The sequence below is a fragment of the Gymnogyps californianus genome, chromosome Z (genome assembly GCF_018139145.2).
Source record: "Gymnogyps californianus isolate 813 chromosome Z, ASM1813914v2, whole genome shotgun sequence".
NCBI lineage: Eukaryota > Metazoa > Chordata > Aves > Accipitriformes > Cathartidae > Gymnogyps > Gymnogyps californianus.
The window spans coordinates 68,474,063-68,501,956 of record NC_059500.1 but is presented as its reverse complement, the minus strand read 5'-3'; the positions used below and the strand labels follow the sequence as shown (position 1 = coordinate 68,501,956).

General features: G+C 37.5%; 2 protein-coding genes across 3 annotated transcripts; one reads left to right on the top strand and one right to left on the bottom strand.

Moving 5' to 3' along the window:
- Positions 1-1,284: 1,284 nt before the first annotated feature.
- CCDC152 (coiled-coil domain containing 152) lies at positions 1,285-20,413 on the top strand. The gene is made up of 9 exons (XM_050913326.1): positions 1,285-1,321; positions 3,892-3,984; positions 4,959-5,064; positions 13,142-13,210; positions 15,447-15,511; positions 17,023-17,125; positions 17,840-17,967; positions 18,890-18,976; positions 19,492-20,413. The coding sequence occupies exons 2-9, from the start codon at positions 3,898-3,900 to the stop codon at positions 19,612-19,614; spliced, it is 768 nt and encodes a 255-aa protein (XP_050769283.1). The 5' UTR covers positions 1,285-1,321; positions 3,892-3,897; the 3' UTR covers positions 19,615-20,413.
- SELENOP (selenoprotein P) lies at positions 19,706-27,894 on the bottom strand. Of its 2 annotated transcripts, none has more exons than XM_050913324.1 (5): positions 27,870-27,890; positions 26,224-26,427; positions 24,223-24,435; positions 22,395-22,512; positions 19,706-21,496 (listed from the first exon to the last, which is right to left on the bottom strand). In XM_050913324.1, the coding sequence occupies exons 2-5, from the start codon at positions 26,412-26,414 to the stop codon at positions 20,849-20,851; spliced, it is 1,170 nt and encodes a 389-aa protein (XP_050769281.1). In that variant the 5' UTR covers positions 26,415-26,427; positions 27,870-27,890; the 3' UTR covers positions 19,706-20,848. The 2 variants fall into 2 exon arrangements, with proteins under 2 accessions (XP_050769281.1, XP_050769282.1); XM_050913325.1 differs by having other exon boundaries at positions 20,867-21,496; positions 27,870-27,894.

Sequence of the window (27,894 nt, the reverse complement as noted above, 5' to 3'; positions counted from 1 at the left end):
GGAGGGGGAGTTGTTTTGTTTTCCTGTGGGACCACAGGGCTTGGTTGCCTCTGATTTCACAGGAATGTTATTCAGCAACCCAGTGGGTCCCTACCAGTCCTACATGTCTACTTTAAAAAAAAAAGCCTGGCAGGATACTAAATATGTTAGGACAGGGTAATCTTAACAGGACTTGCTATCAAATTTCAGTAACAGAAAAAAAAATAATGACGTAACTTGCATCCTTTTCATATTTAAGCAGAACGATCGATTTCCCAGCCTACTCAAAGCAGCAGCACAGCTCTCAGTCACCAGCACCGCAGCGGCATCTACGTACACCGCCCACAAGGAGCAGCCTGCCTACAGAGCCGAGAGCCTCCCGCTTGTACTACTGACCTCCGGCTCAGCAGCCTCAGGCCTCGAGGTGTGCGCCCACACTGAGGTGGTTGTCTTGGAAACTTTTCTCAGAAGCCCTTTGTGGTAATTTCCCCCAGAAAAAGGAGCGATAGGCCGGGGAGTATCACTGCTCGGTAGCCATAGTTACATGCGCAGTATAACTACCGAGAAACCAGCGATAAAGGGAATCTATTGATCTGTCACTCACAGAAGTACTCCCATCCAACATTTACTTCGTTCGCACATGAAGTCCCGCCTCAGCTGATGTTAATGTCCATGTGAGGAGCCATTTGATAAAACAATTCACATACTACACAGAGGAGTGAAATCAGGGCCTCAACAGACGCTCTGCTGAGGTGTTTGGGTTTTGAGTTCTTTGGTGAGGCAGCAAGTGGCGGCCCTGCCCTTGGGGTTATGTCAAGACAGCATCGGGGTGCACTGCCCCCAATTCCCCTGTCACCCTGCCCCCAAGGAGGCGGTTATCCCGTGGAGACTTCGCCAGAGGCGCCAAGAGACCACCACCGACCTCCGCTCCCGCCGCGCCGCACACCCTCCCCTCAGCGCAGCCCCACGGCCTCCAGCGCCTCCAACAACACGTTCCAACGGCGGCCATGCGGTCGAGCCCACCAGCAGACCGGCGGGGAGGGGGGATGAAGCGGCCCCCACAGCGTCGGTAGTGGTACGCTCCGCCGGCGGCGCTGGGTTCCCGCCTTCGGGTGCGCGCGCGCCGGTCCCTCTCAGCTGGCTGTCGGGGAGCAGGGGAGCGGCGCAGGGTGAGGCGGCTGTGTGTTGTCGCCGGGATCGGGACCGCTGTCGCCCTGCCCCGTCTGTCGGTTATGCCCACGCACTGGGGAGTGAAAGGCGGTGCTTTGAGCGTTCTGTGCACCTGAGACTGTGAGAGGGTCTTGCTTCTACCCAGGGCACGTTGTGTAGACGAACTGCAGAGGTGGGAGAGGGAAAGAGGGTCGCTAGGACTCGGTGGGCGTCGTCGGTGGGGTTTGCAGTGGTGCAGCTGGTGCCGCCGTCCCGTTGCGGTTGTCTGTGAAATCGGCTGAGGGGATGGGATTCACCCCGCGTGTGGGTGCCACTTGGGTGGTGATAATTTTGAGCTGCAAACCCTGTTTTAAATGTGCTCAGGGTCTTCAAAGAGTGGGTAATTAAAGCAAGGTTATAGTCAACGCAAATGTCAGGTGCCTGTCTTAAAGAAGGGTGGAGTTCAGAAAAATGGTGAGACTATTTGAAGTGCCTGTTATTGAATAATTACTACATTGAATTGAGACATGCAGTTAAAAATTAATATCTACTCATTTTATTTTGGTTATAAATAAAACAGGTTATAAAAAACAAGTTTCACTGTTACATGAAGCAAAAATGAAACCTTATATTCCAAAATCAGATCATCAGCTGCAACACTTAAAAAAGGATACTGAGAGAGCATGGATGGCAAGGGGTTAAAGAGAGATTAAATAAAGGTGTCAGTTTTATGACAGTCAAAAATACATTTTAAGTCTTTTTTTTTCCCCCTAGTGAAATAAATATCATAGTTCAAAACAGGGTTGGGAAGCTTAACAAAAATGCCTTTGGAAGACATAACATGTATAATAATAATATACACAAAAATAAAAATTATGAGTTTTCCTGCTGGAAAAATACAACGTTAATAATACAACATACTCTTTTTAATTTACAGTTTCAGTTCAGCAGTTTTACTCCCAGTGGCACTGTTGCCTAATGCTGCCAAGTGCTGAGCACATCCTGTCTTCTGAGAAAACAAATGATGCCATGGAATAAGGAAACATACAAACAAAACAGCACACAATATGGCAGCTCCCTGAACTCCCATCCACAGTCAAAATTTAGAGGGTAAAACACAGTTTTAAGAGCACGATGAAAAGAAATGGCGATTGACAAACAGATAGGATACTGCCTATGATAAGGACTGGAAAGATCAGGGCTTGGCATTCATAGTGTATATTTAGATTATCAACTAATACAATATTAACATATTGTTTTACAAAATTGAATGTCCTGAATAAATATTTTAAACTCCATTTTAACAAATCATTGCATTGTAATAACAGTTAGAAGTCATTAAGATCACTAACTTGGTAAAAAAATCACTAATTTAACTTAGAAGCATTAGTTCTTTAATGTTACACATATTCTTAAAAATTCTTGATTAAAAAAAAAAAAGTTAATTAGCCTTAGCTAATGAATTAGTTTTCATCCCTCTCAGGAAACAGTGGATACAAGAGAAAAATGAGTATTAAACACACAGAACAACTATCTTTATCTTATTGCTTTGGTAAAGAAGTTACATACATGTGAAGACTTGTAAATATTGAATGACTGAGAAAATAATTCAGTTATGTAATTTTGGTTCCTGCTTAGTTGTCGTTCAGTTACAGATCTGTTTCCACCTAACTTAACTGTAAGTATTTCTGTCTGGAAACCTATTCAGTTTCTGGGTAGTGCACACCTCTGGTTCATCTGGTAGTGCACACTAACTTCTCGTTCATCTCTCTCATTGCAATTTTTTGTTATTTGTAAAAAGCCAGTTCATTCATTACCACACGGAAGTGATGATTTTGTCTGGAATACGTGGTTTATCTGGTATTGGAATTTTTGTTTCATGGAGCCTGATGCTCAGAAATAGTTTCAATATTTTTAGAAGCATTCATATTGTGTCTTTCAGATCCATCTTGCAAATGTATGTTGAAGATTCTTTAAGTAGAATTTCTACTAAAAATAGGAACTGTGTTAATAATCTGGAATTATATGGGTGCTTTTCAAAGTATTATCTTTTTACTCATATGGTAAGGTTTGTATGCTGCAGTGTCTCATCACTGATATTAATGCAAATTGTTTATAAGAAAATGTGTAAGTTGAAGCCTGAGTAGTTAAGTATTAGAGCATCTACACATGTAAAAGTTCTAGATCCTGCATTAATGTGTCCCTGGTAAAATCTCATTTACTTAAGTAACATTTTTAAGTTAATCAAATGTAACAAAATTTCATCGGTTGCCTCTAAAATATGCACAGTAGAGAATGAGTAATTGTTTCAATTGATTGAATTTCCTACTCTTTAAAGTGAGGACAGGAAGACCAATCTGTTCTAGCAGCATATCTAAAGAGAAATTGGTCATATGTTTTAAAAGCATCCTATGTGCAGACCACTAATATATTTAGGTAAAATTCCATCATTGTGTCTATGGAAGTGGATTCAGGTTTATTTTTAATTGCAGCAAAAAATTCCAAATTAAACTATATCATCTAACAGTTTGATAGATTTTGCTTGGACTGTCTGACATTCATTGTGTTTCCTAGAAATGCAAGACCTTGGGTTGGTTGAAGTTTAGCTTCACATGCAAAAATAGTTCTGATTTTAAAAAAAGTGTTCTTTATTCTGCTTACATTTGTGCATATGAAATCTTTTGACGTAGTATGAATGAGAAATATATGAATTCATAGATCTATTTTTTATATATACCGTGATCACTGAATTGTATGGTCCAGAAATAAATGAATCACAGTCATGAAGAAACTATGAAGAAAATCAGTGTGGTGAACCTTGATAAACTTTTAGACAACTTCTCAGAGATAGAAAAGGTAAGTGAAGAAGATAAAAAAAGTTGAAACTGCTATCTATAAATATTTTGTGACATTTTAGTAAGCTTTTCAAGTGAAAATTTCTTCTAAGTGGTATCAGCTTACTCTTATTAATATGCCTTGTAATACCAACTTTGTTTGGAAAGTGTTTGTATTGCCTGTATCTTAGAGTGATATGAGTGACTTATGTGGAGTCTGAGAAGCCTTTGTTTCTGTGCTAGAATTTTAATGGTGCTGAGGCCAATTTTGGTTTCTCAGGAAAAGTGTGGAAGTGTCCCTTTGTATCTGAAGCTGGTATTGGAGATAACAGTATTACATAGCTTTGCTGGACTATCCTTTCAGAAATAGTTCCTTGTTCTAGAAAAATGTCATTGCCATAGCAGGAGCATCTGTTCTTATATTCCATATGCATTGAGCTCTCTTTATTTTATGTATACGTCAGTTCTGAAAAGATTGATCCACTGAGGCAAATCGGTACTGGATTTGTTCTTAGACCCACACTGGCCAGCTCTCTGGTGATTTCCTGATCAGTAAATCCATACTAGAGATAATATAAAAGGGGCACCTGAAATAAATTTAGCATTTCTCATGGAAAAAACATATTATACCAATTCCTCTTCACTCCCATTACTCATGTTGGCACTCAGCGAGGACATTGACAGCCTCATATGCAAAGCAGTAGAAAGAACCTTGCTGAGGATTGATCCAGACTGTGGACTACAGAATTGAGAAGAAACCAGTTTATAACTAGTGATGTAAGTTGGCATTCTTAGTTCTGCAGGGTAAACCTGCAATAGCACAGGCTTTCAATTCTAGCATCGTTCTCTATAACGGAATTTCCAGAATGGCAAATAATAGAGGTTTGTGACAGCAGTGTTGTGAAATTGTTAAATTTTATATTAATTTAAAACTCAAGATTTAAAACTTAAATCAAAAGATATTAATATAACTTTAGTCGTTTTCCAATTTTCTAGAAAATATCAGAAATTAATGAGGCAAATAACCTACTGGTTCTTCAGCTGGAAAAATGTAACAGGTTGTTATCATTAAGCCAATCAAAGGAGGAATCAGTAAAAGAAGGTAAGTTATTTTTTAAAAAACGGTATGGGTTTTGCATATATTCAGGAAGTTCTGAGAAATAGTTCCATTATTTTCAGTCATATCAATTACAAAAGTAAAATAGCAAGGATCTGAGATACTGTGTGAAAAACAGTAATGATTAATCTTGCGTCATGGAATGAAATCCATCTCATTTGCATAAACCAATAACTTTAATCCACAAACATATCTTGAGAACTGCATTAAAGTAACTATCTTCCAGTTGTTAATATCTGTCCATTTTAAGAGATTTCTGAGTGCATGCAGTACCTATGAAAGAAAAACTTTCCTTTTTTATTTTCTTTCATTTTTTCCTCTTCATCTTTTCTCTTTTGATTGTGTTATCTCCTTTTCCAAGGCAACAATGTGTTGACAGGGAAAGATGGGAGGATGATATGAGCTTGGTACACCTGATGACGTTATTGTGCCCAAATGTTTACCTTTCCCATCCATACAGGCCTCTTGAGCTCCTAGTGAACTGCCACAGTTTACAAAGCCAGCATTTTTAAGCAAACTAACATCAGTAGTTTTATGTAAAGTGGTAGCCTGTGACTTATGTTAATCCATAAGCGGCTCAGTTGTCTGGGTCAACATTTGGGAAAAGTAAGGTCAGCACTGACACTATCGTGCCCCCAGCTGAGTTGTTCCATTGGTATCAAAATGACAAATGCTATGTTTTCCTGGTCACCAGAAACGTTTTGCCCAATGAGAAATGAGCCAATGCATTCTTAAATGCATATTTTGCTGCCTTCTGAAATGTCAAAGCTTGCCGGTAATTGGAGACGGCATGTCAGACTGGTGGGGCTGGTGCTCTGAGATAACATAAAGAATTATATTTCTTAGTTGCTTGTATGATTTCGTTTGTTTAGGGACAATCTGGTAGCCCAGTTTGGGGTTTAGAATATATTTGCCCTGTACCATGCTGACTGGCATATTGAAGTTTTAGTATTCCTCTTTGAATTTTGCTCACCTGAATTAATTCTGTGAGGACCTTGGGTGTTGGTGGAATCTCAGTGTCTTGTTCTGCCTAGGCATTTGTTTAACTTCTAGAAGACTGAAAAGCTGTCCAAAGTGATTATACTTTTTATCTGTGTGAGATTTAGTCTCTGAAGAGGTCAGATTAAACAGTGTGACAGCCCATTTTGTGTTTATAATGTCACCGTCAAGATTTTATCTCAGTGACATTTCCAACTCAGTTATAAAGTGTAAGGAATAGCATATAATCCTTCAAGGTTGAGTTCAATTAAGCTGATACCACTGTTGTAAGTTTATTCCATAGGCTGTACTTGTGTTACTGTCAGCTTTAATGTGATCAGTTTTGATTGTCTTTCTTTTACTTTGTATAGCAGATGTCATTATGGTGCTGAATAGTTATGAATGGTAATAATAGTTAATATTAAGAGGATTCAAACTGTTCAATGGAAGCTAAATAATGAAATGGCATTTACTATTTTACAGCCGGGAATTATAAGCTTCTACATCATAATAAAAAAGTTGCCAAATAAAGGAGGAATTAAAGAGAAAATTATTAAATTAAGATTTATTTTTTTTTTAAATTCTAGAAGTATATCTTTTCAGATGGGTATTTGAAAAGAGAAATAATAACTAGTACTTAGCATTGATTTGTGATTGCTTATTCTTCTGTAGTTTATAGAGTTGCTGAAAGGTGCATCTTTTTGTAGAACTTTGGGCTCTGACAAGTCAACTTGCTAAAAGTTAGGAAACAGGGTAGGAATAAACTTAGTTTCATGCTAGAGTGAGATTGCCAGTTAGTTTCACTTAGATCTTTGCTGGGACTTAAATAATTTACCATAATCAGAAATGAATTGGAAAAGTTATTGAGTGAGTGAAGTTTGCTAATGATGCTAATCTGTTCAGTTATACCAAGAATCTCATGATACACAATGACAAGTGATAAAATGGGGAGATGAAAATCAGTAGCAGTACATGTAGGAGGCATTTTGTATAAACAGTGGTTGGCCCTAGTTGGCTCCTTCTCAGGAAAGAGATCTTGGTGTCCTCCTGGACAGTTCTCTTTAAATATCAGTGGTCAAAGAAGCAAACACAGTGATAAGCATTATTATGGAAGAAATACAGAAACAAACATCATGTCCCTGTAAAGTCTGTGATTTTCATGTAGTGTTCAGGTCCCCATGATTCAAAACGGACACACCAGAACTAGAAAAGATAACAGAGAAGGTGGCGAGGTTTGGTATTGTCAGGGAGGAGCAAGGGACAGGGAATCAGGAACCAATTATGTAACAAGGCCCACAGAGGTAGCGGCTTCACCAGCCAAGACTCACTCGCACCATACCCATGCAGGGCTGGCCCAGTGAGGGCTGCCAGGGTCAGCCAAAAGTCCACATGACCAAACAAGTACGTAGTGATGGAACAGGTCCAAGGTCAGGACAGGAGGTTGAGTCAGGATCAGGTTCAGAAATGGTAACAAGGGCCAGACATGGTCTAGTGATCACTAGCAGGTCCCTAGTTGTTGTGGTTTAACCCCAGCCAGCAACTAAGCACCACACAGCTGCTTCCCCCTCCCAGTGGGGTGGGGAGGAGGAGGGAAAAGAAAAAAAGTAAAACTCATGGGTTGAGATAAGAACAGTTTAATAACTAAAGTAAAATAAAATACACTACTAACTAATAATAATAATAATAATATAATAATTGTAATGAAAAGGAATACAACCAAAAAAAAAAAAACCAAACCACCCAAGAAAAGACAAGTGGTGCACAATGCAGTTGCTCACCTCCTGCTGACCAATGCCCGAGCTGCGATCTATGCCTCCTGGCCAACCCCGCCCCGTTTGTATACTGGGCGTGACGTTCCATGGTATGGAATATCCCTTTGGCTAGTTCAGGTCATCTGTCCTGGCTATGCTCCCTCCCAGCTTCTTGCACACCTGCTTGCTGGCAGAGCATGGGAAACTGAAAAGTCCTTGGCTTAGGATAAGCGCTACTTAGCAACAACTAAAACATCAGAGTGTTATCAACAGTATTCTCACACTAAATGCAAAACACAGCACTGTACCAGCTACTAAGAAGAGAGTTAACCGTCTCAGCCAAAACCAGGACACTAGTGATGAGGCAGGTCTAGATCTACATGGTATGTGGCTGCAATACCGCTGCAGCGTAGCTCAAGATAGGCCAAGGGCAAACCCCTCAGCTTAAAAACAGCTCCCAAGGGAAGGAGGCGCAGCCATTTCTGAGTGAGTCTTCTTCCACAGGTTCAGTCACAATTTTGGAACATCCGAAGAAAGACTTAAGTTGACTGGAAACTTTTCAGCCTAAAGCAAAAGTGTAGAGCAGGTATGACTCATAGCTGTAAAATTATGAGTGGCACAGAGAAAGTGACTAGGGAATGAATATTCACTGTTTAATGTAATAAGAGAACTAGATGGAAATCAAACTTGTTGACCCATTTAAAGCAAACAAAAGGAGGAACTTTTCCATACATTACAAAATAAAGCTGTTAAATCAATTCTGCAGAGGCTTGTGGATAACAGAAATATAGATTAATCCAAAAAGATTAGAAAAATTCATGTAACAAAACTTAACAAACTTGTTAAACACAAAGACAGTACCTCTCACTCAGGTCTCCCTTATTTTTGTGTTTTGGAAGCTGAGAGGATATATTAAGGGTAGTGTTTATCCAGTTTTTTTTCCTCTTTCCTGAAGTATCTTCTACTGGGTATTGTGAAGTGGGATAGTAAACTGGATGAAACTTTGGTCTGACTCATTAGAGCCATTTGTTTCTCTATTAAGCACAAAAGACAATGCAGGACAGTCATTCAGAAACAGATCAAGATGCTTCATTATTGACAAAAACGGAGAGGAGGGGGTTTATACAAAGTAGATTTTAAAAAGGGAGAGGGAATGGTGGACAAAAAGAAGAAATTATTCTTACCATAAAACCTATGGGACAAAAGATAGCAGAGAAAGTGAGAGAGACAACTCAGGAAATCAGAGCAGCTGGGATGACTGCAGCAAGGACTGTGGAAGTAGAATGGACTGAAAATAGGTGAAAGTCAGAAGAGAGATTTGAGCTTTGTAAGTAGTAGTGCCTCACTTCGATAAGAGTGAAATTATTTGAGGAGATAGTTATGCTGATATAACTGAAGAGAACGACCTCTGGAGCTGTTTTGAAACACGTGATGAAAAAAAAGTGTGGATGGCAGAAGTCCAAGTAAAAATACCAGAGCAATCAGCATGAAATATGAACTAAAGTTGTAGCAGCAGGGGTAGTCAGGAAAAAACAAATCTCAATAATATTGAAGTCATAGTAGTTGTACAAATTAGGACGGATATAGATAGGAGGCAGAATTGTTGGAAAACAAGGATTCTGGTCAATGAGTAAGAGAGATTGCAGAGCTGTTAGTAGCAGTAATGAAAAAAGCGAAAAGCAGGAACTTCGAACAACGTGGGACATCCCAGAGGTGGTTCTGAAAGCTACTTGATGATAAGGAAGTAAAAGGTAAATGAGAGATGCCAAACGGATAGAATGTATTTAGAAATTCAGACAGTTATCATGGCTGTTCTATTAGGTTAACATGCTTACCAATAAGGTGAAGACTTCAAGTATCATGACATGAAGTGCTTATAAGTTTATATTTTTGAACTGTATTCATTAATGGTGATCAGAGAGCAGAGTTTCACAAAACATCTTGGGCAGCAAATTGCTTCTGCAGCAGATGCTGTCAGGGGAACCTTCAGGTGAACAGTTACCATATTACTGGAGATCAGCAGTGATTGTAATGTTAATCAAAAGGACATTACGGTTGGTGTAGTGATTATAAATTGTAGTAAGTATATAATGTTTCTAAAGCATTTTGGTTTTTCTTTTTGAAATGGGTAGAAATTGTCTTTGCACCTTTATCAAATTCACCTGCAACATTGACCCTTCAGAAGGGGTAATAGCTTACTCTGTATTCAGAATCAGAGCACTAAAAATGTTGCATCTAACAGTTCGATTCTTTGTAAAACCTTTTTGAAAGTCAAAGCACTGTGGGATTAAAAAACCACTCTTTATTATTGATGGAGTTATAGAGGGATCCTGTGCAGAACTGGAGGAAATGCAAAGGACCAAAGGTAGCATTACTACTTCCATTTTTACTCTGGCAACAGTTATCCTAACAGACTCTAGCTGTGAGAATGGCTTTTATACAGTGATATTACCAACTGTGGCTTGGAAAAATAGATTTCTCCTAGCCTTATGTCCCAAGTTGTTTCCCAGAACCCAGCTCAGCCACATTTCCTGAAAGTATCATTTGAACAGTTGGTCCAAAGGCAACTGAAATTGCTGGGTTTGGACTGCTGCATCAATTTCTTGATGAACAGTGTCAATACACAATCTTAATGTATGTACATTCTCAAGTTGAAGAGCATTCTCAAGTTCATCCTATTACAGATTTAACAGAAAAGCAAATGAATTTACAGGATAGGTAAACAACTCAGCCTTAGAATGTACAGCTTATCAGTGGACCACAAAGCACTTCACAGAACAGAGAAGGAAAAAACATGAGAGACTACATGCTGGTGAATGGTTCACATATGATTCCAAATAAACATGCTGCTTACAGCAGAGGAGCAGAGAGAAAGAGCACTATGGAAGGAAAGGCTGTTGCTCCACCTACCCTGAAGGGTTTGTGGCTGCTAGTGGTGGTGGGGTGGAGGAAGTGGAATTTTATCCTGGCTGAAAAACTCTTTGTTAGTATGAGAAACAGAAATAGGAATAGCATTTCACACCCCAAGAAATCTCCAACAAGTATAAGTGAGAACCTGAGGGCTCCTTGAGATCTTTGATTGCCAGAAGTCTCTCTCTAGAACTGTTTAAGGTAAAAGAAGACTGGGAATTCTGAAGGAAATGCAAAGGAAGAAAGAAAACTTCTAAAACTCAAGGGCAAGGGGAGAGTGAAACACTTGAACCAAAGATAAGGTGGGAAAAGATGAGCAACTGGGCGAGTGTATACATGTTCTGAAAGATCATAGATGAGCTTTGTAGTGTCTTGATACGTTCTTTGCTAAACAAAGGTGAGATTCAGGACCACAGGTTTTGTTTAGTGTAAATCATTGCAGATCCACTTAAGACAGATGCAAGTCTGGCATTCTTGCTTCTGCTCCTAAACCTTTTCTATGGTGACTAAATGGACTCTTGTGGTGCAAGCTACAATTGTGAACTAAGATCTACTGTAGTTTTTAAAAAGAAAGCAATCACATTATTGTCTATGGAGCACTTAAGGTGTGTCTATTTAGCATCTTCAGGATTGCATATTTGTTGACTTAGTGTTTCAAACGTGTTAGAGAAAAAAGTGGTTGATGTAACTGCCCTATAAAAAAAGCCAATAGCTTCAAATAAATGCAGATGGAAGAAACTGCAATAAATTATAGATATTAAACATGGAAAAAGAGCACTTAGGCTGTTCAGTCTTTCTGGGTGTAGGCAGTATTCTTTACCAGGAAGGAACCACACAGAATCCGTAACAGATGCTATGCCAGTGATCCACAAAGCTGCAATCATTTAGCAAAATTTTGCTTTTTCTTCCTTAATGTAGATGAGCAAAACTTGTGGGTTCCCAGTATTTTTTTCCAGTCACAACTGTAATTACTTGAGGGATTTGCCAAGATATGTCCTTTAAAGATAAGAAAGATAAGCAGATATTCTTGGGACTGGACAAAAGGGTGGCTTGCACTTAAATAGCTGTGATTCATTGTAAGACTGGCTACTGTCCTATTGTTTACTCAAATGCATAGATGTCTTTTGAATTTGTGCATGAATTACAAGCATTTGAGTTTATTTCCATACATTTTCAAATGGGAGAAACTTTGTAGTAGAACTAGTCGGTACAAATAGGCATGCTAACCTAGTGTTTCCGACTTTGAATAGGATTTTTCCACAAATGCTTTTGATCCAGTACAGGAACCGAGGGCAGGCAACGTTTCTGTGCTGTTTGTGCTCCCTCTACTGTTTTTTTGGATACATGGACCAGGAGAATACAGCTGGCTAACGTACTCAGCTGCATGAAAAGCGGACTTAATAGAAGAAAAGACTAAAGGTCAAAAAGATTGAGTGGAAAACTGAATCTCTGAGCTGGGATCTTAATACATTTTCCTGACTCCATTATTTGTAAAGTAGTCTTTAATTATATGTTCTACAATTTTCAGCAGAGCTTTGGTCTTATGAGATGAGTAACTCTTATTTAGCATACTTTATCTGTTGCGGAAATTAAAAGCCACTTAAGAAATGCAGTGCTATTCTGGAAATAGAAAGAAAGGTTTTAAGAGTAAGCAACCTCAGTTTTAGAGTCCCCCGTCTTCCCAGTCTTTGAAAGTTTCCTAATTTCACTGATAAGGTTACAAGGAACATAAGTGATAAAAATGGTGTTTAATGAAAACCAAATGTTATATTACAGGCAGTCCATATGCTGTTCAAATATTAAAAATACAATTTAAAAAAATAAAATTATGAAATACCAATATGTAAACTGATAACAAGTTGCATGTATATACATACACACACACATAGTTATTTTGTTTAACATGAGATAATGGGGATATAGTAGCATATTCTGAATCTCTCCAAGTTTATGTTGAGCCACAAGATGAATGCTAATATGCACTAAAAAGGGGGTGAGAAACTGCAATGAGTGGATAGTGTTGGTCTTGTTAAAAAGAATCTTGGCAAAAATGCTGTCAGGAAAGTAAGCTTCAGTTTCATTAATTACATCAAATTGCTGGAATGCTGATGCAGAAAACTTCCATTATTGCCCAGAAAACAATAACACCCTTGTTTTCTGGCTAGAAACAAAAATGTAATAGTTTTATGAAATTGTTCGTACTGCTTGATAAAATTGTTCTTAATCTATCATCAAAATAAAAGCTAAAATTAAGCAGTAATCATGTAATAATAATCTGAGTTACTTCTATAGTCAGTAAGAAGACTTAGATTAATATTTAACTGAGATTATTATAAAATATTTGAGAAAAGTTTATAAACAAAATGTAAAATTAAAATTGTGAAGAAATTATTAAAAAATGCTGGACTTTTCATTTCTTTTAGAATGTACTACTCTACAGAATGTGATAAAGGGTCTAACACAAACCATTGAAAACCAGTGTAACGTGAAAGGTAAAAGCAAAAATATTCTTATAGATACTGTACTGTAATTTAGAATGACCATGTGTCATGGTTTAACCCCAGCCAGCAACTAAGCACCATGCAGCCACTTCCCCCTCCCCTTCCCAGTGAGGTGGGGAGGAGGAAAAAAAGAGTAAAACTCATGGATTGAGATAAGAACAGGTTCATAACTAAAGTAAAATAAAATACACTACTAACTAAGAAGAATAGTAATGATATAATAATAATAATTGCAATGAAAAGGAATACAACAAAAAAAAATAACACCCAAGAAAAGACAAGTGATGCACAATGCAGTTGCTCACCACCCGCTGACCGATGCCCGAGCTGCGATCCACGCCTACCGGCCAACCACCCCCCCCCCCGTTTATATACTGAGCATGACGTTCCATGGTATGGAATACCCCTTTGGCTAGTTCAGGTCAGCTGTCCTGGCTGTGCTCCCTCCCAGCTTCTTGCACACCTGCTTGCTGGCAGAGCATGGGAAACTGAAAAGTCCTTGGCTTAAGATAACCACTACTTAGCAACAACTGAAACATCAGCATGTTATCAACATCATTCTCACACTAAATCCAAAACACAGCACTGTACCAGCTACTAAGAAGAGAGTTAACTCTGTCCCAGCCGAAACCAGGACACCAGGCTTTTTTTTTTTTTTGGTTTGTATTTGCTGTTTTTTTTCAGAGAAACTCACTGGCAGCCAAACAGAAAGGAAAAAAACCTGTATCTAAAATCAGTCTTGTGCAGATTTTGGTGGTCTATATGCTTAATGAATGTCTATTGCTATTATCCTACTTAGAATCCACATGCAAAAGAACTTCTGCCTCAGTGAGGTTTTTTTAATCAATAGTTGAGTTTTAAATTTATTTCAGCATAGCACAGGCAATTTTACAAAAAGTGAGAAAGTATCATTCAACTGTTGGACTGTGGCATTTATGCATCGTTTTTATCACTTTGTTAAACCAAAGAGTCTTAATCCTCCGTGTAATGTTATTAAAATTTAGCTTGACATTTACTCATTGCTATTTTAAAATAAAATATATAAATATTTGCTATATCTTTATACCACGGTTTAACTGTACACCACGTAGCTAATTTTATACCCATTGTGTGTTCAAGGCATACTAGCATAAATATTAATAAACCTCTAAAAATTGGAAGTATATGGCTGCTTTTAATACTCAAAGTTACTTTTAATAATTAAAGCATTATCTGCTTTTTCTAAATTCTGTTTTTGAGATACTACTTTCTAGTTTTTGGGAAACAAGTTCTTAAAAAGTTGCATCTTCCAATTCGAAGGTCTTGTAGCCATGATAATAATCTTTTATTTTCTGAGCCAAAGAACTTTGCATCTAGATTTGCTTGAATGCGTCAGTTATCAGAAGGCTAAAGACAGTTCAAAGTAGAAATTCCAGGCAAATATTATGATTAAACTATGAGTTTTCCTGTTAAAAAAAATGGAGACTGAGATTATGTAGTTCTCTAAATGGTGATCATGTCTACAAAAAAGTTTCTTAAAGTTCATATGTCGTGGTTTAACCCCAGCCAGCAACTAAGCCCCACACAGCCACTCGCTCACTCCCGCCACGGCGAGATGGGGGAGAGAATCGGAAGAGTAAAAGTGAGAAAACTCGTGGGTTGAGATAAAGACAGTTTAATAGGTAAAGCAAAAGCCGCACGCACAAGCAAAGCAAAACAAGGAATTCATTCACTGCTTCCCATCGGCAGGCAGGTGTTCGGCCATCTCCAGGAAAGCAGGGCTCCATCATGCCTAACGGTTACTTGGGAAGATGAACGCCATAACTCTGAACGTCCCCCCTTCCTCCTTCTTCCCTCAGCTTTATATGCTGAGCATGACATCATATGGTATGGAATATCCCTTTGGTCAGTTGGGGTCAGCTGTCCCAGCTCTGTCCCCTCCCAGCTTCTTGTGCACCCCCAGCCTCCTCACTGGTGGGGTGGTGTGAGAAGCAGCAAAGGCCTTGACTCTGTGTAAGCACTGCTCAGCAGTAACTAAAACATCCCTGAATTATCAACACTGTTTTCAGCACAAATCCAATACATAGCCCCATATTAGCTGCAATGAAGAAAATTAACTCTACCCCAGCCAAAACCAGCAGATCAGACAAGTCAAAAAATGAAAGTAATTTCCTTATTCTGCTTTCATGCTAATAATACTGTCAAAATGTGCTTTTTAGTGTATCATATAGGTTTTTTATTTATGTAGATGAAAATGGTAGACTGAAGGGTACCATTCACATCTTGGAAGAGAAATTAAAGGCTTGTGAACAGGTACGTCACAAATGATCATTCTTTAGGTAGAGGAATAATATTTTATCTCTCTTGTAGCCATTAATATATCTTTATATTCTTGGGTTTGCTACTGATACCATTATTGTTGCACTTTTCCTAACATGTATCATGTGTAAAAAGAGAAGACTGGTTCTCATGCCAGTATCAATATGAGAATGTGTTAGAGGGACTAAGAGGTCAAAACTACTAAGTGCTAAGAACTCTGGCTCAATCTAAGATGCAGTTATCTTTTTTAGCTGTATTTAGCTTTAAATTCAACTTTACATTCTAAAACCTAATCCTGTGCATTAAAATACATTTTTGTGTGGAAATAAGGTTTTGGTATTCATGATGCCTGCTGTACTGCCAAAGAATCACAAACTGTCTGAATTTTGTTTATAGTTTCTTAGGGAGTAAGTGCTACAAAGATAACAGGTCTCTACTTCTTATCTGTGTCTCATAATAAACTCCATTTACCATCTCTCTGCTTTTTATCTATGCCACTCATTTTTTGAAAGGAGGTAACACCAGCAGGGCTAGTCACAAGTTGTGTTAGTTCTCTCTGCTAAGATGGCAGATCTGTTACCTGTATAGGATTAGGAATCTCACTGCTGATTTTCTTTGCCTGTGTTTGTACTATGAGTTAAAATTGAATTTTTATACCAATAGAGCTGTTATCTTGACAGTTTGAGAATAAAATAAGTAATGCCTTCTGCAGGATGTGAGAGAACTATGATTCTATACATTATATACACATATGGGCATGGTGGAACTTCCTGGTGTTGTTCTGAAGGCACTTACTTAACTATGTTCATATACACTATTACCATCAATCGGTAACTGCCTTTGTGAGTGCCTCCGAGCATTGCTCTGTTGAGGGGCTACCTACCTTGTCAGAAGGCTCTGACAAGAGCTTTGGAGTAAGCACCTCTACATGGGCAGCTACAGCCAATTCCTTGGTAATTCTGGAGTAGTTATTGGAGCAAACTTAGAACAGGCGTGCTCAAACTCTTTAGCTGAGTATCAGTGCCACCAGCATCACTACTGCTGCTATCACTGATGTTTCTACTGCTGCTAGTATGAAGTTGTGGAATCCTTGGTACAAGCAATATGAACAAAATTCATACTTTAAATATGATTTTTGTTATACAATCTTACAGTCAAAAATCCAGAAAAGTAAAATTGTAGTCACTTAACTAACTGCAGCATTGTATCAGATCCTGGACTGGGGAAAGGAATATTACCTCTCCATTTGCTTGTTGTCCTAATAAGTACAATTCTAATTTTGTATTAACTGATAGCTGTAATACAATGAAAACTGCTACATTTTTCATCTGTGGACTTCAGCCAGATTGTGTACGAAGTAATTGGGCATTTTGAATTTACTAGATTGAGGATAAAACAAGTATTGAATTATAGAGTACTGTACATTTTTACATTAATGTTGTGCTTTGCAGAAGGCTAAAAGCACAGGCACCTCAAGATTTTTATGAGGCTTTTTACATTCACAGGAATATAAAGGTCAGATTGAGAAACTTATGATAGAAATTAAAAACAAAGAGGAAGACCACAAATTAGAAATAACACAGCTGAATTGCGATATAAGAAAAAAATGTAAGTTCTCTGAAGACTGAATGCTATAGCATTGGGTAAAACGTTGTAATCTGTAGGAGCTATACTTCATCTAGGGTAAGTACAAGTACAAGTTCCACTTCTTAGTGGAAACATGTGAAAGCTAGAAGTGGACAGCATTTAATTGAATTTTATCCTTGCTCAAGAGAGTAGACAGTGGCAATGAGGCAATAGTACAACAACACAGGATGAGCAGAAATTCCCAAACAGGTAGAACAGACACCGGGAACTTGGACCTAAAAATCTGAAGGAATGAAATTTTGGGTTAAGTGTTGACTGGAAAATTGCTTTGAACTATAAGCTAGACTGCTGTTACAGTGTTCCAACTATGCTCAGAAGAGTAGGACATTATTTTCACAAATAAATAATACTGCAATGAGAAAAAAATTATTTCAATATTAATTTTTTCCATTACTGGCATAGCCTTGAAGAGTAGGATTTTTTAGTCATCCACTTAGCTGAAAAAAGCCGAACTCTGTGTAAAACGTGATGCTTCTTTAAAGAGACTCCATCTTACTTGGACGAGACAGGGTGGTTTTCACATAAATTTAAAGTATGTTTTTTGCTTGAATGAAATTGTTTTCCCATGAAATATTGACCTGTTGTGCAAGAAGGTTTTAATGTTTGGGAAATTATGTTATTTTTCCATCTAAACATCTTCTATAATCATCATATTTGGTGTTACGCTGTTACTAGTTGAAGTAAAAGAAGTGGAGTATAAAGAACAGAGAGAGAAAAAAGAACTGGAAATATTGGAGCTAACTAGACAGCTGAAAATTCAAAATGAAGAGAAACAGAATGAAATAATTAAACTGCAGATAGAGGTATGCATTACAGAGCTGAGTTAAAGATCAGTTGGGCATTGGGTAAACTTAGAAGAGACTGTAGTGAAAAATGTTAATTAGTACTTAACAAAGTATTATGATGGAATCTAGGAAACTTAAAAAATTATTGTCTTTACAAAGATCAGTGGCATGTGCCCCCTTCCATAATGGTGTCTGAGTTGCTTCTGCTCAGGAATTGAGTTCTACCTACTGTATAGGGAGACTGAAGTTTGCTGTATTATTGTTTTAAATTATTTTGAAAATTTTGCTAGTTTTTGAGCTATAAAAAAAATTAATGTTTTCTGCTTATTTTTATTCTTTTTAATTTCTGAATGCTGGGAAGATATATTTTTTATAAACTTCCAAAAGCTTAAAGACTTCTAATCCTCTGGAGATTTGAGTCACAGAATTCAAAATGTATTTCATGGCTCAGGTTTTAAGCCACTCTCATTACAGAAACAATTAAGGAAACACTTCAAACCTTTCATATATCAAAAAAAAAGTAAGGTGTGAAAGTGTTCGGGCTGATTTATCCTTGGAACGTGAGGGAAGGTTGATGGTTTCACAGCTTTTTAGCATCCTCCGCATTTTCTCCTCCTGCAGACATGCGGCTGTGGAGCCTTCAAATTTTTTTTTAGTAGTCACCTTGTTCGTCTAAATGTATTTGGTTTATTATATTTGTAGTATTTACTTTTTGCAATATGTTGAGGCATTTTTTTAAAGAAACATAACTTGTAATTGCATTCTTTTTAAAATAAACTTTAAAACCTCATTGTCCCTGGATTAAATAGTAGATAACCTTGCTATTACTACTTTCAGGTAGAAAATCCAATTTTAAAAAAGTGAAAATTATACTTGTATTATTTAACATACTTTTTTTCCTGTTGGTTCTTAATGTTTTGTCTTTTCCTGACTCTTTCAGTTCAATGCTAAATTAGCAAGAGTTCAGAATAAAACAACAAAAGCATTTTCAGATGCTTCTGTCTTGCCACAAAGTATTTATCGAAGGGTATGTGCTTTAATAGCCTGTAGTGTGCAGATACTAAATACTGTTACAGCCTGTTTGAAACAGCAGTTCCCTGGTGTTCTACAACAAAGCTTTGGGGATAGGGGAGGTGGAGTTTCATGCCTTATGGGTCCATCTTACTCTCCCACACATCCCTCCCACCTCTATACAACTAATTTCATGTCACTTTGCACTGATGTTGATACAGCTGGGGTTCAACAAAAAAAACCCACACGTGAAGTGGTTTTAGTACAGAATTGTTAACCTGGGAACTTAATTCATATCCTAGTCATCTATGTCAGTTCTATCTTATGTATGCACATTATTGTTTTTGTAGGCTTGGGACTTTGGGATGTCACAAAAATAGGATTCTGGGGAAGTCATCTTTGTACTTTTGTGATACAAAATACTGAGAAAAATATCTTTACTAGAATATTTCTCATTAGTAATAGCATATTGTATTGTTACATAATTCTGTGTGATGTTTAATAATGAAGCCTTTGCTTGCATTTTTACAGAAGCTGCAGCATCTCCAGGAGGAGAAAAACAAGGAAATTGAAATACTCCGAAACACCATAAGAGAATTAGAGCAACGTCTTAATAAAGGCCAAGACCTGCACTTCAAACAGAGGCGATTTTGAGTAAACGACATGAAGTATTTCAGTAGTACGTAAAATGAGAAATAGAAAGAGGATCTTTCGATCTGTGCACCTGAAAGTAAAAAACAAGATATGAAGAAATACAGAATATTTTTTTATTGAAAACGCTCTTGCCAAATATTCCAAAGGCATGCATTCTGTATATATTCAGGGCTACTTTCTTGCTAATCAGCATTCACGATAAAAAGATTCAGGTTTCATAGGAGTAATAATTTCCCTATTAAACCATCATTAATTATAGTGTACACTTTCAAAGCAGTTTTCCTTTCTTGAATATTCTCTTCTTCATCCAGGAATCCTTCGAACAACTATTTTTACTTCAACTCGGTTAATCAAAGGTTAGGAATGCTAAGCTACAGACAGAGAAGTTATACAAGTTTCAGTGGTGTATTACCTTACTAATCAATACAGATTTATCAAATTCAGCACTGTTATAAGCAAAGATAAACATTAAACCAAGATTAAATTTGTTCTGCCCCTCCCTCCTTTTAATACTGATTCTGCATGAAAATTTGTTAACATGCTTCTCACTTTAGGCACGATCTTACTGATTTAGTAGGATTTTACAAGGTGTAGTAGTATTAATGGACTCTCATACCGTATCTAAGGCACAAAAGTTAAGCATATAAATCTGTTACTTTAAAATAATGCAATTACTGCTTGTATCTTACATTTGAGATAAAAAGTTACTTTGGCACATTGCTTAGGAATAAGCTTTTCTTGTACATAATTTGTATCCCTAGGTTGGGGGGGGGGGCGGAACCCCACCTTTTGAATATATTCCATCTTCTTAATAAAAAATGATTAAAATATCTGCTTTGGTTATCTTCTATTCTTGATTGCAAAACATCAGACAGGAGCCCCTAGGTCATAGTTTATGCTCCTGTCCTCACAAATGCAAACAGAATGTTAGAAGAGAAACAAGACAGACAAATTAATCAAGAATGCAGACACCTTCCCAGTGCAACTGAAAAACAAACTATGGGTCAATTAAATTCCTTTAAATTATGAAGCTTTTCACTGATGGAATTTGACAGGTATTGTGTCATTTTAAAAGCAGCGCTCTAAAAGTCTACCTCTTTGCAATATTTTAGCTCTACACACCTGTCAGTATAATTTTTAATTGGGGGCAATAAAAACACTTGATCTGGTAATTTTTCCACTCTTGTAACTATATGAATTTAGGTAGTAGGACTCCCTTGCATTTTTAAGGTGCTTAGTTTGTTTTTCAGGCTCAGTTTCTTTCTTTTTCCTGTCACTGTCAGGTGTCACTAGTTTCACTTGCTCCTGCTGCTGGTGACTGTCAGGCAGCAGTGAGCAGACGTCACTGTCAAGATTCAGTGATGTCCTCTGCTGACAGCTGGCCATGTCACCTGCAAGAATTTGGAAGTGCTCCACGACACTGTCAAGTGACAGAATTTCCTAGCTCTTCAAACAAAAGGTGTCGACAATGACAGCATCAGCTACTAGAAGCTGAGTCTGATGCTGTCTGCCAATTTCAAGTTAACTGGTTTTTACAGCTGGTTTTCCCTTTTTTTCATAGCTTTTTGTCTTGTGTAATTTCCACACTTTCTCCTGGAGGAACAGTGTCTACCTGTTCATGACTACCTGTCTGATCATGTCTGTTATAGCCAAAAAGTCTATGACGCCGACTGCTGTGAGGACGATGTCTTTGAGTTTCAGAAGGATCCTGATGGTTCTCAGTTTTGGAATGATGACTGCCCTCGCGATGGTGGTGGTGTTGTCTATGTCTGTGCAGGTTGTGGTGATGTGAATGTTGACCAGTTGGTTTGGGTTCTATCTCTGCTAGCTTTTCATCTGCTTTTTTAGTGATGTTTTCACATATACCATCAATATCAGGTGCCTGCAAAACAGAAGCTTGCATTACATACAAGGTATTATATTTAATTAAACTAGTTATAAAATATTAATTATCTTAATATTTTTGCAGAACCTGAAACCCAATTTTAAATTATTTGTGCTACTTTCCTGAAGAAAGATATGAGTGTATCAAAAAGAACATAGTTTTACAACACCACTGATAACTAGACAGGGCTCTTAATGTAAACTTTTAGGAATTATAATTCAAATAATTGCTAATAAAAAGTATTCTTTTTCTAGGATCCCACATCTGACCTGCCTGAGGCCTACATTTAGCTGGAAAACTGTATGATGGAATCAAAAATCATTCTTCTCATTGAACTTTCATGACTATGTATGTATATTTCTTGATAATCCTTAAAGTAGTTCTGATCTTTAGTTATATGTAAAACAAAGCTACCCTTCTTTTATAACAGTAACAATAATTTGTCACCTTGTACTATTGCTTTTCTAAAGTAACTATCGTATACTGTGTTTAAATGTAAACTGAAACAAATAGTAACTCAAAGCAGTTCAGATTTGATCCCCATGTTTTAAAAAAAATTACTATTTGTTTAAATACCTACCCATCCCCAAAAACTAGAGTAGCTAATTGCTCACGAGCTATACGTAACTCCAGAAACAAATCAGCCTCCAAGATTGCATTTAGAGTTCTGAAAATTATTTGAATTTCTGTCAAGGGCAGGAATTCAGATAATCAGTCTATTATAAATTAGATCTAATTTACTTTGAAAAATGTCTAAAAGCTCTCTGTCAAGACACATGAAATGTGTAAATTCTAAATCATGTCTTTTTGGATTAGTCACACTGAAATATTTTTTTTAAGTACCAGTCAGATCCAGTTTCCTTTCCTAGTATATATAGAATGAAACAAGAAATACCGTGTAAGAGCAGTTTCCGCACTTGTTTTCACAGTATGCAATCTTAATAGATTCTTCAACATATTGGAAAGACAGGAAGGAATAGGGCAGACCCAGATGATACACTAGACGGCCGCATCTAAGGAGGGAAAGAACTTTGTGGTTACATATACATAAAAATATACCTAAAATTAAATATCTCTTCTTATCATACCTTATTTTATTTACGTCAGTACACCCACACTGTACAGTCCCATGGAGAGTGTTTCTGTCCAAGGAGTTTACAGGCAAAACCAGTATCTGCCTTACAAATGTTTGCCCACTCAACTGCATCCGTCAGTAATGTGAAGCATGATTTCTGGCTGACATAATAACTACTGGCAGAAGCCTCTAGTTTAGTAGCATTTAGACTAGCAAAGGTACCCTCATTACAGACCTATCTTGCTAATGAGGAGGGCTGTTTGCATGCGGGTGCAAATCGCCACATGGTTGTTGCATCCTTACAAAGAATGTTTTTATGCAACGTAACATGTATTTTGATTGGAATGTGCATTGCAGTGCATCTGCATTACTGATTTAGTGTGCATGAGGGGATTTTTATGGTGTCTATTTGCCCCACGTCTGTACTTCAGTGTTCTGGTATGCACTTGACTACACAACCAGTACATTCAAAGGAGCTGGAGTAAATGCAGAACTTGTACACAAGGGCACTTCGTTAAGTACCCCACCTGCAAAGTCAACACACGGTCCTCCAGCCTTAGCTCCCTACACATCTGCAGTGCACATCTAGGACCAGCAACAGGCAAAGACTTCATTGCCAATAGAGGCACAATAAGGACATACATTCCTAGAACCACCATGGATCATGGCCAAACTAGTGCCAAACCTATTCATAGTGTAGGTGTGTCCTATGTGTCAACAGCACAAAACCGTTCAACCTTTCAAATGCCATGGGCCAGTTGTCAGCTTTGGGGTCCCTCTACAGACTACACACAGCCTTGTTCTGTTTGTCTGTCATATGACAGCAACCTTCCATACTTAGGTATATTTGCTGCTGTAACATGCAGTCACTTTCTAAAGATCATTCCAGTGCCAGTTTCATCCCACAAGCCCAATTTAGCTAATTTGTTCAATTTCATCATATTACCAAAAAAACATTAAGTAACTTTCTCATTCTTTATTAAACTTAATTATGCTTCAGTATGAACTGAGAATGTTCGTGACAGTAACATAATAGTAATTAGGATGGACATGTTAGTGCAGGATTTGTTGAATAATTTCCATCACATCAAAACTGAAAAATCAGGATTTCAGTTAAAGAGTTATTACTGGTTCTGCCAAAAGATACATGTTCCAAAATCCTATGATCAAAAAGCTATTTTCTTCCAAAGTTTTAAGTTTCACCTAAAGACTAATTTTTCCATATGGCTACATGACATTTTCAACAACTCTGGTCAAAATGTTTTCATGAGAACTCAGATAGCTTTTCTCATTTCATTCTGCTTTCACATGCATGGATGTAATGAAGTTGTCTGAAAATAAAAACAGTGTAAGACCAGAATCATGTTATCAAATTCTACACTCAGTTATATTAATCTAAATCAACAGTAATTATAAGGAAAAATTTATTTATCCCAAACCTACTTAAACAAAAGCAGACTTTTCTTTTGTAGCTTCCTTTTTCCGGTAAATGCAGGTGCTTCACTTAGTGCAACTTAGAAGTTGATTATGATGTCTTTGTTGTAACATAATTGGGTTATTTGCAAATCAATGAAATAATATAGAGATTTACAAAGCATTACTCTAAATATATGCAAATATTTTCCTGTGTTCCCCTCTAAACACAGACCTGTCATAGATGAGAAAGTCATCTTTGTTTCCATTTAAGATAGTCCAGACATCAGCTTGCTGTTCATCTTGCTGGTAGACAGTAATATAGTCTGACACACTTTCTTTCAGTAGGTGAAATTCCCTCCGGGAATAGGTTCCCTGATGGTTGACAACCACATACGAGATATTGACCAGTCCTTCATTCTCTAACTTCACTCGCAGGTCCTCCAATCTAGTGGAGAATGTAAAGAAGCAAGACCATAAATCACTAGAGAATCATAAGCTTAGCCATGTTCAACAAAAGTTAATATGCTCCATCTTGCTTTTATTACAGTGAATGTTATTTTCTCCCAGTTTTAATGGCAACAATCTAACACTATTAAAACATTCTTGCCATTTGCCATGACTATCAACTATACTGTCACCAAACCAGACTCTACAATAGCTAATATGTCATGGGTCCTGTCCTTGTAAGTAGAATGCAGTACTAAGTAAAGCAGACATCTGTTTTCAGACTGAATTCAGTGTTATTTTTATTTCAGTTCTTTCACACTCTTCATGTTCTAACACAGTTAGTTTATCTGATGTCTTTATTTAAATGCTGAGGTTTTGGTCACACAGTTGGTTAAAGAATGCATACCATAAATACAGCAGGAAGATTAATAATCAAGAAAACAAACCTGCAGTAAAAGGCCAATAACTCTCCCACTTATCTTGACAAGGCTATTTTCTATAATAGCCAGAAAAGGGATATTTCAGCAACTGGGTCAAAAGGATGGCTATAGAATGTGTGCATGACCTGTCTGACAGTAAGTAGCCTTTCCCTTTGGCATCCCATCACAAAACTCTTTCTTTGCTTTATAGCACAGAAAACTGCTTTCTTGCTGTATGATCTGTTTTTTTTTTCCTTTTCATTTGTATCCTTCTTATTTAATTGCTCTAGAAAACTCTTTTATTTTTTGCAGTTTCAGGAAATAGTCTAGAGCTTGAGAGATTCCTTAAAACCTTTCTAAAATGTACAGAATCAAACCCAATTACCTTGAAAGCCAACAACAAAGCCTACTTTTGACTTTGATGGAGCCAGAGATTTACCACCATTTTTTCAAATCTAGTTCTTAAAAAACTTGCAAAGATTATTATAATATGAAGTTATGCAGCCTAGAGGGGGAAACTAAGATGTTATTACAGTGATTAAAATCAAGCTCTGAAACCGGTACTATGAATTTTTAAACCAAAATGATTTCACAATCACTAAATGAATCCAAGATAAGGGCTGTACGCAATTCCTGTTTGGGGCAGTTAAAAATTATTTTCTTGCTGCTGTTACTGTCATGATACCTAATTATTTGCATGGAAGTAGGTTCTAGAAACCAGGGCACCAATGTCCCAGGTCTTGTATGAAAATATAACACTGATGATTCCCTTGAATGCTGCATCTATTTTTCAAAAGGCTAGTCTTTACCTTGTCTTCTGGATTTTTTTTTATATTTAGGACCTCTGAACAGGGACTGCGAAAGCACATGAAAAACACATGTTTTGATTTGCCTTTTCCCCTACAGATCTTACATAAGAAATGAGTGATCAGGGATCTCTCTGTTTCAGGTGTTCTAGCCGTGTCAGAGAATTATGATGTTTCTTGGCTTCAGTATCTTTGCTACATTAATCATCTGTTGCTAACTGAAGCATAGTCTTGAGGAACTGTTTCTGTTCAGTTTTCCTGTGATTTGGGTTTCATTAATGTCAAGTTGATCATACTTTTATGTTCTAAATACAATCTGGAGAAGATGATCGGTCAGTCAGGACTATCAAGAGAGAAAGAATCTGAGCCACTGGCAGAGAATGCTCCTGCTGAGAGTTAACCTGGTCACTGGGTCACACATGCAAGCTGGGATGGTGGCATTTGAGGAAGCTAGAGTTCATTGAGTCCATCTGTAGTTGGGCACATGTATTATCCTCAGATGGCATTAAAAAATTGACCAGTCAGGTTTTAACAAAAACTGGGAAAGAGATTTATGCTTACCTGGAAGCCTGCAGCAGGCACAAGTATCAGCTAGCTTGGAGGAGAGCCACCACCGTCACTGAGCCCCTAGAGTTCAGCATTGGGTTCTCCTCCCCAATATGCCATTCTGGGGGCTCCCTGCAGTTCTGGATCTCTGTCCCTCCTCCTGGGAGGAGACAGAGAGCCAGAACTAGTCCCAGCCCTGCCCACATGGCTGGGCTTTATCTGAAAAGACAGAAAAACAAAATGAGATTAATGCCTAAACAAAGATCAGACTCTGAAATTCCCATAACAAAACACAGCAGGATATTGACTCCATTCAGTTTAAAAAAAGTGTAAGAAAAAATTTGAGCTACTTTGTTTACTGTTTGATCATATTTCTTTCACTTTGCAGTGGAGTTCCCCTATAATAAATAGGCAGGGGTTTTTTTTTTGTTGTATGTAAACAGCTAAAAAGTAAGCGTTCCAAGTGACTGGATTTTCTTTTAATGCTACTAATCAGACTATGTTGTTCCTTCCTCTTTGTATTTCTTCCTGACTATTTTTAACACTTCAGTGATTTTAAAGTGGCCTCATTTCTTGTGTTTTGAAATCAGTTGTGCTGAGCCAGTTTACACCAGTAAGAATCTAGACCAGTTCACTCCAGATTCCAGAGTAATTCCACTGACTTAAAACTACTTACACCAACAGTGTATTTTGGTACACAGCAAGTATTACAGAACCTGGCAGAAATTAAAAAAAAAACCTAAAGATTTTTACAAGTCTGTAGTATTTGGATCCCACTGAGAAAAATCTCTTAAGAACACAGGCACTAGAAACAATTTTGCAAAAACAGGAAATGAAAACTGAGTTTCAGGATTCCTCAGATCTTACAAAATCTCCTACCCACACTTAGTCCATTTAATGTTTCTCAAAATCAAAGCATACAAGAAATTCTGTAATTATCTTTTCCTTTTATTCCATTAACATAATAATTTTGGCTTAATACATTCAGAAAACACCCATTATCAAGCAATATATAAAATTATAAAACTGTTCCCCAACATGTCCTAGGTTGTGGAATTGCATAATTTCACCACTTACATCGAAGTCTGACAGTAAACACAGAATGTTTTGGAAACACTAAGTTCCAAAAAACATGCGTTTCATTGATCTTATCATATTCTAAAAAAATTAAAACATTTTAATAATTTATCTTTTAAAACAAGAGCCAGCTGCTGCAAAGCCAACATCATTTGTGAAATCCATCTGTCCCTAATGTTTCTTTCCTGCAGGTCTACCAAAAGCATTTTAGGTACAGTACTTTGAAGATTAAACTGTGGTCCAATAGATATCAACAGGGCCAGTTTTTTACTCTTTCCACACATCTGGAAAGCTGCTCACCTTTATATCCATTATAAACACATGAAACTCCAAGGACATCTTGAGATCCTTCTATGCCTTTATAGCCTTCTGCAGCACTGGCATACAGCACCCAGCAACAGCTGTCTCACCCCGTGAACTAGATGAGAGGTATGTTCTGAATTATACTTCTCTTTGCATTTCAACTTTCTAGTTGGTTTCCAACAGAAATTTCCACAGTCAGCCTTTTCAGCCAAAGAAACAAACAGACACTCTGCCAAATCTTAAGTCATGAAGCTCTTTCATAGCAATACCAACACACTTACCCTTTCCTCCCCCCGCTCCTTGGCA